The sequence below is a fragment of the Chiloscyllium plagiosum genome, chromosome 1, assembly GCF_004010195.1.
Source record: "Chiloscyllium plagiosum isolate BGI_BamShark_2017 chromosome 1, ASM401019v2, whole genome shotgun sequence".
Classification (NCBI taxonomy): domain Eukaryota; kingdom Metazoa; phylum Chordata; class Chondrichthyes; order Orectolobiformes; family Hemiscylliidae; genus Chiloscyllium; species Chiloscyllium plagiosum.
In genome coordinates, this window is record NC_057710.1 from 127,427,143 (window position 1) to 127,441,583 (window position 14,441).

Consider the following 14,441-nt stretch of genomic DNA (forward strand, 5'->3'; position numbering starts at 1 on the left):
ATTTAAGAGGCATTTGGATGAGTATATGAATAGGAAGGGCTTGGAGGGATATGGGCTGGGTGCTGGCATGTGGGACTAGATTGAGTTGGGATATATGGACGGGTTGGACCGAAGGGTCTGTTTCCATGCTGGACATCTCTATTACTCTATGACTCTGTGACTTAACTCAATCTACTGCATCATCCTTTCACCTTGCACCACCTGCTCTACCAAACACAGAGACACACAGGCTCTACAACACACACATACACACACACACACACATACCCAACACACACATGTGTATAACGTAAACATATATATACTCATACACACACACAATCACTGGATGCATAAAAATGTACAGCAAACATAGACACAGATCAGGAAGAAATTAAAATTAAATCAGTCTCTAATTATATTCCTTGGTCTCCCACATAATCAGACTTGTAGATTTTGAATGGGTTTAATGTTTTACAATTGTATAGGGCATTATGTAAAGTAAAAGATTAGTTGCAGGTTTTAACATTGGTTGTTTTTAGTGCAATTTCATGGAGGATTGTTCCCAGCAGTAAATTAACTTGACTGTTTGATGACTTGCATCTAGTTTGTGATGTGGCTCTCTTCCCAATGACTACTGGTGACTGACTACAAACAGCTCTCAGCTGATTTTGGAAAATAGACAAAAACGTCACCATGAGGTATCAGAAAGACCATCTGTGCTGCTGCCACATGAGGAACCCTCTTGCTTTGTGATCATAACCACCCAGGCTCCATGATTGATCTTGCTGGCAACAGCTCTGCCAGGGTTTCCAGGCTTCGATCTAGTAAACTGCATTGGATTAGCAACGTGGTCCCCTTGCCCAGCTCACCAGCTGAATGTATGATCAGGCTTGTTTGTGTGGCTGCCCAAAGCCAAATCTGCCCCATGTTCTCATGTCGAGGCACACTCAGCCCTGGCCGGCCTGACAGTGTTCAATTGGAACACTCAATCTTTCATGTTGGTTTATATACTGTTGCCGACTCTGAAAAGTCTTACAGATGAAAAACTATTGCTTCTAATATCTAAAGATATAGTAGCTCTACTGTATTTACAACTGACCCTGAGCTTTTAAATGAACAAATGTATAGAATGATTATCCTCTTTTGCCACAACTTTCTTCACCAAAGCAGGTTTTGAGTTTTGAAAAAGACTTGGATTGCCAATTCAATAGGCACTTCACTGTGTGACACTAAGCCAGTCAGGAATTTGAGTTCAACAAGTAATATTTGCTAAAAAGGTAAAAATAATTTCATAATGTTAAAAATGTACAAATATATCCTTTCTCTGTTAACACATGCATACATACTCAACCTCAAAGTGTTCATTACAGAGTACTCAAGGTTGAACCTGGCCAAGTATAATGTAGATTAAACTAAAGGAAAGTCACTAAAGATTCACTGATTTACCGACTGCTGCTGTTTTCCAGCTGAGGTTTTTGGTTTGAGGTTTCCCCAACATTTTCTGTTATCATTTCAGATTTCCGGGAGCCACAATTTGTTTATTTCAAAAGAGTTAAACATAGCGGTCAGGAGACTGGCACAAAGTGAGATGCTTATTTGGAGAGCTGGGTGGCTTCTTCCTGCATTGTAGCAATCTTGTACTGTTGCAAACAGATTTATTAAGCTGGGGCATCTTTGATTAAGGGAATATTACACACTTAATTTGGGAAAAAAATTAATATCTTGCTATTGAATATCAAAAAATCCTCAACTAATGGAACCTTTTCCCCCAATAACAATGTGACCCCAGTTTAATCTGACCAGTCACCAATGAAAGTTAGTGTTGTGCGGAAGGAAATAGTCTAGGGGAGGTACTATGAATGTGAGTGCAAAGCAAGACTGAAATTCATGGACTCCGTAGGATTGAGGATGGTGTGGGTGGGGAGACAGGGGTGGCCGGGAGACAGGGAGAATCTGGAGAATGCTCCATGTCCTTGTCACAAGATGAAATCCTCAGTTAATATGATTAACCTGCTTCCCACTGTCTCCACGGGTCATCTCCTCGACTCCTGCAGTGACCTGTCTGTTAGTTGGCTCAGGTTGACTTACTATTATCATAAATTCACGTTGAATATAGGATACACCCTGCACAGTTATTTTGAGATGAGTTAGAATGGAAGGGACATGCACACAATTGTACCATCACAGACTCTGATAACATTACACATTAACACCCTGTTATTCAGCTCACAGCAGTGCCAGTCTAGTGGATTAAATCAGTGACTAGCCATGATACAGCCCCTTGAAAATGCCTTGTCACCATTTCACAATCTTCAGCTAAACAACTGTGCAATTCAGGCAATTTTTCATGACATCTTGTTTATTTTAGTCACTTAAATACACTAAGTAGAAAGGTACAAAAAATACTTCAAACAATTATTAAACATACAATTCAGATGCATATCACAACTTCTCTGACTGACACTCATATTTACAACACAACTTTTACACAAAGTGTTCTGAGATTTGCAGTCAACGTAATTCATGGCTGAAAATCTCTCAATACAAAAAATACCCCTTCATAGAGATGACTTTTATTTTTACATGTCATTACTTCCTGATACGTAGCAACATCTCACAAACATAACTTTTTCACTTGCACATCATTTCTACAAAGATTTTCTTTCCATAGACTTCAGCTTTGGACAGATCCTGAGGTTTGATATCGTATTAACAAAGTTCCAGGATACATTTAAAATGCCAGTGATTGTTTAACACTGCAGCAATATCATGGCAATGCTAATGCCAGTCACTTGACCTTGAATTTTGACTGGAAACATTTCATTCAAACTGGAACAAAAGGATGTTTAATCAACAATTCGAAGTTTTACCTATATTTTCTCATCAATATATCATGTTGGATGCACAGGCTTTCAACAGCAAAAGAAAGATTGGTTTAATTTGGATTGTAACTTAGTTTGAAACAATGTCAGATGGCAGTATTTCTAAATTCCCCCCAAACATTATGTCCATATTCTCCTATATTGTTCCAATACAACTCAGCATTGACTCATAAAACATTACCTCAATTTTATGACAGGACACTTGACAACCTCCAGAATCAACGTTAAAAAATCACAAACACCAGGTTATAGTCCAACAGGTTTAACTGGAAGCACACTAGCTTTCGGAGCGCTGTTCCTTCATCAAGTGACAATCACCTGATGAAGGAGCGGCGCTCCAAAAGCTAGTGTGCTTCCAATTAAACCTGTTGGACTATAACCTGGTGTTGTGTGATTTTTAACTTTGTACACCCCAGTCCAACACAGGCATCTCCAAGTCCAGAATCAACACTATGGTAAACAGTTTCCAATCACAATCCCTGCCCCTCCACCTTCTCGTTGGACTGTAGCAATTTGTTCGCCGTTCTGTATTTTCCCATTTATAACTCCTCGTAACACAGCTGTTATTCCTTCACTTGTCCCATTGCCTGTCTATTTTGCCTTGCTTTGCCATCAGATCTCTCCTCTCCTCACAGCCAGAAGAACTGCAGCAGTTCAACAAAGTCGCTTACCAGCACATTCACATGTGCATAAAGGAATGGGGGATAAAAGTGCTGGCTTTGGCAATGATGCACAAATTTAGTGAAAAAATTTACCATGAGTCAATAAATCAAATTATTGGAAAAAATGGCATCAATTGTCTTAATAATAAAAGCATTTGAAACCTAATAGATCGGTTTCATTTTGATTCCTGCCGTAGTTTACAAGTCTTTTAAGATTTTCTTTACTACCTGCAACTTTTTTGATTGAAAATTATTTTCCAATGCTTATGGAGACGGCTAACAAATTGCTATCTCGCAACAGTGCCAGACCACTTCAGCAAAATCGTACTAATCACATCCCATGAACAGAATCCCTCCAGCACTGTACAAATTTTCTTGATGGCAGTCTGATTTCTTAGTCCTGTGTAAACAATTACAGTGCAAGAGGGTTGAACACTGAGTTAGATTTCAGAGAATCAAAGCAGGGGAACTGCTTAAACAACATATTGGACAGTGATGTCAGAAAGTGAATGCCCTTCAGGGAGCTTCCTTCATTTCAGTGTTCACTGTACAGCAACTTTCCCAGGGGGCAATCAAATGAATCCCTTTGCAGCTTCAATTCTCAGTTACGTCGTCTGGAACCTGAAATACAATTAAATAAAGTATTACTTTTCTCACAGCTGCAGATATTTACTTGGACAGCGAGGACAATGTTTTCACCAAACATAATTATGGGGCATTATCAACTGGGCTGACAAACAACATTGCAAACTTAAAAATCACAAAACACCAGGTTACCGTCCAATAGGTTTAATTGGAAGCACACGAGCTTTCGGAGCGAAGGCTAGTGTGCTTCCAATTAAAGCTGTTGGACTATAACCTGGTGTTGTGTGATTTTTAACTTTGTACACCCCAGTCCAACACCGGCACCTCCAAATCAACATTGTAAACAGTTGTGATTTTGTTAATAATTCAATAATCGTAGAATATTATATTATTACATACAGTATCAACGGAAGGTGTGGCACAGAGCTTAATTTTCACTTCAAAGGTTATTATAGAACAGACAGCAAAAGGTTTAAGAATTAGGCACAAGGGCTGTTTACAGTGCAGAGCAGAATACCATGGAGCTGACTGTGAGGGAAGGAAGCATGAAAAGGAGTTGAAGTCCCTGTTTTGATCACTGGGTTATATTAAATCGGCTGACCTCAGCTGGCTGCTAAAGGTATGACAACCATGGGTGCTGGAACATGGTATTGCTGAGCATTCCTGCACCTGATTACTAACCAGAGACACCCCATCTCCTCCTAGATTTACCACACATGGGTGATGGTGAGAATAGTGTAGGATTCAGTCCTTATGCGACTGTGGTTGAATAGCTTGTTAGCATTCACTGTCACAGCTCACGTGTAAATACCAGATTTAGGGACAGAGTAACAGATTGCACCAGGAGCCTGCACGATTGGGCAGCAGACTGGTATTAAAGCCTCGGCCTGGAGCAAAGCACTACATTCAAGCATGTTTATTCATAGATAACATATGTATGTTTAGAAGCACCAACCTTTTCTGGATTTAATGATAATCTTCACCCACTTGGCATCAGGGTTCACACAAACTTTCTGCTCATTTTTCTTGGTGATGCTGTGAACAGAAGATAAACCGTCAAAATCTAATTCACAGAATTTGGATGTCTCTCATGCAAGGTTAAAATCAGTGACACAAACACAATTCATAAAATCTGTTACGTAAAGAAACTGCGGATGATACAACATGTTCATAAAAATGTTACAGCCATCTAAATTGAAATAGGAAAATAAGGAACATTAAAGCTGATATTCTGACCCATTTACTTACATTATCTCCTGTGTCTCACAATGTGGTCCTTTGGGAATGTATTGTAAATTCTTGATGGTCTTCAGATTGATAAAATTAGAGCTGGTCGTGGGACATTGACACCGTCCTAGAGTACCTGGGATTGGAATACCTGCGAATTAAGTAAATTGAATTTCAATTTTATGTTTGATTACCATTGACAGAATCTTGATATTTTACCTCAGCATTGAATTCAGTATTAAAACAAGCATTGTATTATCAATAACATGTACCATCAGTAACTATAAATCCTTTCCCGAACAACCAACTAGCTCACAGACATGTGTGTCTGCTCAGTAAATCAGCAGAAAGACTCCTTTCCATATGATATTGCAAGAAAAGCTGAAGCACAAGATAGAAATGCTGACATACCCTGTGCAGCAATAGCACACAGGAGCAGGATGGCAGTCAGTACAGCTGTTGCTCTGTTCATTCTTGACTTTGTTGCTGAATAGATTTCTGCTGAAGATCTTCTGTCTACTTCAGTGTCACTCTCTCTGTTGAATGAAGTTCCGCTGAAGACAAGTCCAATAAGCTCCTATTTATGGAGCTCCTTTACTTTCATTTTGAGTAATCTCAAATGATGAAAGATTTCAAAATTTTGTAAAAGGGAATTTCCCTGCTCCTGAGTCAACGTTTGCAGTTTTCATGAGATTCAGGAGGTTACGTAATTCACAGCAGCAACAGGCAGGCCAGGTAAACTGAATGAATTAAATCTGGATTTTAAAATGTTAACTGCAGCTTTCAGAAATTGTCACCTTTGCCAAAATACAAAAAAGGCATGAGCAGAGACAATGTCAAACTTGCCTTCATTTTAGAAGCAATATGGGTGCCAGATCTACTGCTGAGTGATGGACGCATTTGTCAATTTTCCAAACACATTCAAATTGAATTATTTTCCCAATTATACAAGGTATTTTTGTAATTAAGATACAATCAAGTCCTTTTGGTGTGGTCATAATACCTTTCTTTCAGTTAGCTTTCAATGACAATAAACAACTGTAAAACTCAAACAACACCAGTTTTATGAGTTGTATTAATTTCCCAAAGCAGATTAACATCAGATGGTCTGCAGAATGTTCCAGTTCTTGATTTTACACCTCAATCACTGGGGACCTCTTCATCAACATAACAGTAAACATATTAATGGAACTGCATTTTAAAATGTACAGGGAATATTTCTGTTTTTCACTGGCTTTACTTTATGATGTGACTTTAAGATGGCATTCTGGATTTGTTTAGAGATTGCAGTTTTAAATCAATTTTAGATTGAGGATGCTGTCATGTTAGCTCTGGAAAGAAATACCTTCAAAATGTTTGTCCAAGCACAGAGGTGCAAATCATTCACGAGACTTTATTTTGGTTGTTTGTTGTTCTAACCGCATTATTAACATATTTACAAAGTATCAAAAAGTTTGCTGCAATCGCTTATCAAAATAATGTGGATTATGATTTAGGTATTCATCCCCTAAATGAATAGTTTCAAATTAGTTCCGGATTTTGCAAGTGGCCCAGAGTACAGCGTCAGGTTCTCCAATCGGACTGATCGCTGGGATTATATGAGGAAACTCGCACGCGCCTGAGCTGTAAATCGTGAATGACAAGAAATGAATCATCCTATATTTGATAATACAAGCTGCACAATTTGCTCATTTACAAAGCTCAAGTATCAATTGCAAATGCGGCGCATGTTAAAACAATAATTTTCATCTACAAAGCATTTTCAAAGTCTGCAACACTACTTAAGGCGAAGTGAAACATTTAGTATTTTTATGTAACAATATCAGGGTGATTAGGAATGGACTCACAGATGTGAAAGAAAAAGGGCAAAACACACACGGGCTCAGCCGCTGTTTGAATGAAATCTGATGAAATCGCATTCAGCAGTAGCCACCCCTGGCGGATAAGGGTGTCATTGTACGGGATAGGGTGAATGTTAGAGGGTCAGAATGGAGTAGGAGTGAGCATCAGGAACCTGATGGAACGTGTTAGATTATGTGCCAGCACAATGCTAAATGCAAAACCCCAAGAGTTTTGAACATTTGGGAAAGGTCAGCACTGAGGTGCTAGAATATGTTTCTTGTGGTGAATATTATGATCATAGTCCATGTGCAGCACATGTAGTCTGTTTGTTTCAAAACAGTCGTGCATTGTAATAAACAGCATTTCCTTTTGTCTGATTGAAACAAAGAAAGCACAAACAGGGTTAACCCAGCAAAACTCGCCACAGTCTTGAGGTTGACTGCTTCCCATGGGTTTGACAGCCGTTAGTCATATTGCAGAGTCAAATTTCATTCAAACAGCAGCTCGTGTTGATGAACTCGTGTGAATTCCAGGAAATCCGATTGCTTTATACTCCCATGTAACTGGGTCAATCATTGGCTTTGCTCCCGTACAGTAGTGGGTGGACGAGGTGACAGGGCCCTTGCAGGCAGTCAGAAGAGATCACAGCCTCGTGGGTGGTCTAACACGCACACAAAGAACTTTACTACTCAGTTCCGAACAAATTCTGATGGACATAAAAACAATGCTGGAGGTCATGGGACAGGCAGCATCCATGGAGAAAAAGCAAGTTAACGTGTCCAGTCTAGAAGACGCTTTATCGAGACTCAAAATGCCAGCTTGCTTTCTTGTCCATGGATGCTGCCTGACCCGCTGTCATCTCCAGCATTTTTGTTTACAGTACTGATTCCAGCATCTGCAGTAACTGGCTGTAACTTTTATTGTTATTCAGTACCGAACAAATTCTGATGGTTTGTCTTCACTGTGTATTTGGCTGTGAGATTAAGAAAGTTGTTAGCTCTGATTACCATTCCAGCCACAGGACACCAGGCTTCCTTGCTGCAGCATGAAAGGTGGATCACCAACAGAATAACATCAAGTGTACCAGTTGAACGTGCCAAACATACTTGAGTCATACCTCTTACTGTCTGAAAACAGATTGAAAGGAGAAACACTGATAGTGTCTCATGTCAGAGTCACATCAGATGTCATTTTGGAGACTTCATATTACAACGTTGATAAAGCAATGACACAATGTTTCAGATCAATTAAGACTCCAAGATTGGTTTGTCTTTCTCAGTAATTATGATTCAGGAAGAGAGATCTTGAACAGGAAGGCCTTCCAGTCATTTGACAGGGATGCAATCAACATTCCAACACTGAATATCAAAGACCTCCATTCAGATCAGCCCTGTCTCCTTGCAGATATTATACCCAAATCAAGCTCTTTCTTTTCATCCTGATGAGATCAACTCTTACAGATACAGGTTTGCACTGGGTAGATTGTAACAGAAGGAAAATCTCTGAAATTCAACTCCACTGCTGACCATTCTCAAATGTTCAAAATTCCTGACGTTTTGGATTTTAGCATTGTGCTATCAGCTAATCTATCAGGTTCCTGATGCTGTCTCCTGTTCCCTTCTGACCCTCTAACATTCACCCTATCCCATGCAATGACACTGGTATCAGGCAGGGTTAGCTATTACTGAGTGCTCTCAAAACATGCTTTGTACAGTTCAATGCCGCCTCCCGCCCAGAACCAATCCATCTCTGTCTTAAATACACTGGATGACATGGTCTGCACAGCCCTATGCAGCAATGAGTTCCAAAGATTCACCACCCTCTGGCTGAAGAAATTCCACCTCATCTCCCTTTACTTAGGCTGTGCCCTCAGATCCTAATCTCTCTAACAAATGGAAACATCTTCTCAACATCTACTCTGTCCTGGCCTCTCAGTATTCCGTAAGTTTCAATCAGATCCAATCCTCAATCCTTATAAACACCAGCAAATACAAGCCCATAATCCTCAACCACGCCTCACATTACAAGGCCTTCAGCCTTGGGATCATTCTTGTCCATATCCTCTGGACCCCCTTCCAAAACGAACACATCCTTCCTTAGTCACAAGGCCCAAAACAGCTCACAATATTCCAAATGTAGTCTGACCAGGGCTTTATAGAGAATCAGCAGTGCAATCCTGCTCTGGTATTCTAGCCATCTTGAAAATGAAAGCTAATGTTGCATTTCCTTTCTAATTACCAACTAAACCTACATATTAACCTTAAGACAATCCTGAACTTGGACTCCTAAGTCCATTTGTGCTTCAGATTTCTGAAGTCTTTCTCCCTTTAGAAAATAGTCTACAGCACATTCTTCCTACAAAAATACATAACTTCACATTTTCCCACATTATATTCTATCTGCCATTTCTTTGCTCACTTGCTTAGCATGTCCAAATCTTTCTCGCCTCCTTGCTACCTCAACATGAACTGTCCTTCCACCTACCTTTGTGTCATCTGCAAATTTACCAACAATGCCCTCAGTTCCTTCTTCCAGATCATTAATGTATAACATGAATAGTTGTTCCAACAATGATCCAGCAAACCTTCACTGGTCACTGGCTATCATCATGAAAAAGGCTGCCTTTATCTCCACTCTCTGCCTTATGCCAGTCAGTCAATCCATGCCAGTATCTTGCCCTTAACATCATGGGGTCTTATCATATTTAGCAGCCTCCTGTGTGGCATCTTGTCAAAGGCCTTCTAGAAATTCAAACAGATCACATTCACGAACTCTCCTTTGTCTAACATCATTTGTTACCTCCTTAAAAGTTCTAACAGATTTGTCAGGCAAGACCTCTCCTTGATGAAGCCCTATTTTACTATGCACTTTCAAGTACCTTGGACTGTCACCCTTAACAATGGATTTAAATCTTACGAACAACCGAAGTCTTGTTAACCAACCAATAGTTTCCTGCCTTCTGCCTCCCTTCCTTACTAAACAGAGGAGGTACTATAGCCATTTCCAATCCTATGGGACCCTCCCTGATTCCATTGATTCCTGAAAGATCATCACCAATGCCTCTACTTCTCCAACGTCATTTTCCAATGGACAATTCCACACTAGCCTCTCCCTTACACTTTAGGTATCTAAAAAAGTTCTAGCAATCTTCTTTTATATTGCTAGCTAGCTTATCCTTATGTTTCATTTTCTTCCCCCCTTATGCTTTTTAGTTACCCTTTGCTGGTTTTTAGAGGCTTTAAATCTTCTGGCTTCCCACTAACGTTCACCACATTGTCTGCTTTTTCTTTTGTTTTTATGTTGTCCCTGACTTCACTCGTCAACCGTAGTTGCCTCATCTTCCTTTTAGTGCGTTTCATCTTGCTAAAGGATGAATTTCTGCTGTCCATCCTGAATTACCCCAGAAACTCCTGCCATTGCTGCTCCACTGTCCTCCCTGCTAGAGATCCCTTCCAATCAACTCTCACCTTTTCCTCCCTCATGTCTTTGTAGTTACCTTTACTCAATTGTAATATCGTTACATCTGACCCCTAGTTTCTGCCTCTCAAACTGCAGCTGAACTCTGTCATATTACAGTCATTGCCCCCTAGGGGTTCCTTCACTTTAAGCTCCCTAGTCAAGTTTGCCTCATTACACATCACCAAATCCAGAATTGCCTGGTCCCCACCACAAGCTAATCTAAAAAGCTATCTCGTAGACTTTTCACAAATTCCTTCCATTCGGATCTGCTACCAAATGATATTCCCCAGTCCACCTGCACATTGAAGTCCCGTAAGATGATTGCACGCCTTTTCTATCTCATGATTTATTTCCTGCCGCACATCCTGACTAACTCTAGGAGGCCTGTACACAATTTCCTTGAGGGTCTTTTTCTCTTTGCGGTTCCTCAACATTACCCATGCAGATTCTATGTGTTCTGACCCTATCTCACTTTGTACTATTGGCTTAACTTTACTTTGTTACTAACAAGATAACCACTCTGCTCATTAACCTGTCCTTTTGATAGGAAGCATATCCTTGGATATTTAGTCCCCAGAGCTGATCCCCTTGCAGCCATGTCTGATGCCCATAACATTGTATCTGCCAATTTTAACCTGGGCTACAAGCTCATTTATCTTTTTTGGAATATTGTGTGCATTTAACTACAACACTCTCAGTCCTGCATTGACTGCCCTCCTTCTCATAATTGTTCCCTTATCTGCTGTCCTGAAGTTAGATTCCTGACCTTTTCCATGCTTCTGTCCCATTCATTGCTCTGGTAGTTAACTTTTTTGTTTTCCTGATTCCTGTCGAGGAGAAAGTGAGGACTGCAGATGCTGGAGATTAGATTCAAAGAGTGTGGTGCTGGAAAAGCACAGCCGGTCGGGCAGCATCTGAAGAGCAGGAGAATCGACGTCCATTCCTGTTGATTATGACTGAATTCCTGCATTCAAGGTGGTAAACAGTCATTTTGTTTTGTTGCGATGAAGGGTCACAGGACCCAAAATGTTAACTCTGTTTTCTCTCTATAGATGCTGCCAGACCTGCTGAGACTTTCCAGCAATTTCGGTTTTTATTTCAGATTTGCAGCATCTGCAGTTTTTTTGCGTTACATTTGCTTTTTGCTGTTCAGTTCAACGAGCAAATGCCAGTAGAACTGAAACTGTTTAGGTTAACCCCTGCCCTTACGTATTTTTCTAAATTCAACCTTTTCAGATGAATAATGACACAACTCAGAGCAGATAGGACTTAAACCCAGCCACTGTGCCGCAGGAGCCCTCTTGTCCTTAAATATACTTCAAAGGAGAAACCACTAGAGGTGTCTGGAAAATAATCCACGAGGATGTCTTACTGCTGAGCATGGGAGCCACAATTTTTAAAAAGTTCTATGTATGACCATCTAACAAAATGATTATTCAAAATTTGACATAGCACATCTTCATGACAGTGGAAAGAGTCACATCATTAAATACAGCCAGTGAAAGGAAGAAAGATTTCCTGTAAATCACAGGCTTTACTTCCACCAACTGGTCTGTGCTTTCTTTGACTTCCATATATGGATGAGGTGTAAATCAAGAACTGCAGGGGGCCCACCCAGTCATTTGGGCTCGGCTGACGCCTCAGCAGAAGAGCTGGATAGTAAATGTACAGATTGTACATAGGAAAAATAATTTTTGATGTCTGTATGTAAAGCAATGTAATGTGTGCACAAGAATGGCATGACCAATTGTATAGACCAAATAATTTTATGAATAAAGTATATTTTTGAAATAAAAAAAAGTAAAATCCGGAACTGGATTTCTCTACAAATTATCTGATACTCCTTGCGCGCGGGGCAGCAGTAAAATCATCAAATTTTTGAGACTTGAACTTATCAATATTTAGTTGTTGTTTAAAGCTTCTCCATTCAATATATGAGGAGAAAGTGAGGTCTGCAGATGCTGGAGATCAGAGCTGAAAATGTGTTGCTGAAAAAGCGCAGCAGGTCAGGTAGCATCCAGGGAACAGGAGAATCAACGTTTTCAGGCATAAGCCCTTCTTCAGGAATTCCTTCTTCAGGAATATTGCAATAAAATTCAATGATAGTATGTGTGGAAATTGGAGATTGTCACATCAATCATGCATTAATTCATCTTAGATCAGTAGGCCTGGCATCTAGATCTCCCTTACAGTGAAGCTGATTAAATGTAATTTCAATGAATTATCTGAAATCTAGACATACTTAATTAAGAATCTATAATAACCAGCTACATGTCTGCGAGTGAGGTGAGTTGCAGAAAATTGTGAATATAATTCAAACTACAAAAGTGAAAGGAAGTTGTCTCAGGAGCAGGAAGATTCCCTGACACAATTTTGACGGTGTTCACTTCTCGAGATTATACAAAACAAAAGTAAAGGTTTTCAATATATAGGAGTTTATTGGACCTGCCTTCAGAAGAACTTGATTCAACAGAGAGAGTGACACTGAGGTAGAGAGATCCTTCAGCAGAAATCTATTCAGCAACAAAGTCTGAGATGAACACAGCAGCAGCTGTACTGTTATCTTGCTTCTGTGTGCACAGGGTATGTTAATACTTTCAATGTGTGGTTTATCTTTTTATTGCATCGTAGTGCAGAAGGAATCTTTCAGCTGACGTATTAATAAGCCATACATGTCTCAGTATGCTAGTTAATGGTTCATTAAAGAAATAAATGGTCGATTATCATATGTGCTACTGACAATGTAGTGCTTGTTTTAACATTGAATTCAATACTTAAACAAAATGCCAAATTAGTGACAACGGCAATCAATACCTATCTTTAAGTTCTATTGATTTTATTCGCAGGTATTCCAATTCTAGGTACGCAAGGATGATGCCATTGCCCCAAAACCAGCTCTGAATTTATTATCCAAGAATCATCAAAAGTTTGAAATGCATTCCCAAAGGATCGCATTGTGAGACACAGGAGATAATGTGAGTAAATGAGTCAGAATATCATTGTCTTTGAATCATACAGCCCTTTGGCCTAAGTCAGCCATGCCAACTAAATATCTTAAACTGAACTAGTCCCAATTTGCCTGTATTTGGCCCACATCCCTCTGAACCTTTCCTATCCATGTACCTGTCCAAATGTCTTTCAAATTTTGTAACTGTACTTTCATTTATCACTACCTCTGGCAGCTCATTCCACACATGTACCAGCCTCTGTATCAAAAAGCTGCCCCTCATATTCCTTTTAAATCTTTCCCCTTTAACCTTAAACCTATGTCCTCTGGTTTTGGATTCCCCTACCATCGGGAAAAACCGTTGACCTTATCTGTACCCCACATGATTTTATAAACCTTTATAAGGTCACCCCTCAGCCTCCTATACTCCAGGCAAAAACGTCCCAGCCTTTCCTTAAGTGGCAGACCCTCCAGTATCGGTAACAACCTTGTAAATCAGTTTTGGATCCTTTGCAGGATAATAACATCAGAGTGACCAGAACTGTTCACAGTACTCCAAATGTGGCCTAAGCAATGCCTTGACAGCCGCAACATGACACCCCAACTCGTATACTCAATGCTCTGACCGATGAAGGCATACGTGACAAATCTGAAAAATGTGTTGCTGGAAAAGCGCAGCAGGTCAGGCAGTATCCAAGGAGCAGGAGAATTGACGTTTCGGGCGTAAGCCCTTCTTCAGGAATGAGGAAGGTGTGCCAAGCAGGCTAAGATAAAAGGTAGGGAGGAGGGACTTGGGGGAGGGGCGTTGGGAATGCGATAGGTGGAAGGAGGTTAAGGTGAGGGTGATAGCCGGAG

The 14,441-nt window shown here is 40.1% G+C and overlaps 1 protein-coding gene across 1 annotated transcript; it reads right to left on the reverse strand.

Annotated features, from left to right (window-relative positions):
- Positions 1-3,223: 3,223 nt before the first annotated feature.
- Positions 3,224-5,898, reverse strand: LOC122553055 (interleukin-8-like). The gene is made up of 4 exons (XM_043696528.1): positions 5,750-5,898; positions 5,360-5,489; positions 5,067-5,146; positions 3,224-4,147 (listed from the first exon to the last, which is right to left on the reverse strand). The coding sequence occupies exons 1-4, from the start codon at positions 5,808-5,810 to the stop codon at positions 4,128-4,130; spliced, it is 291 nt and encodes a 96-aa protein (XP_043552463.1). The 5' UTR covers positions 5,811-5,898; the 3' UTR covers positions 3,224-4,127.
- Positions 5,899-14,441: the final 8,543 nt, after the last annotated feature.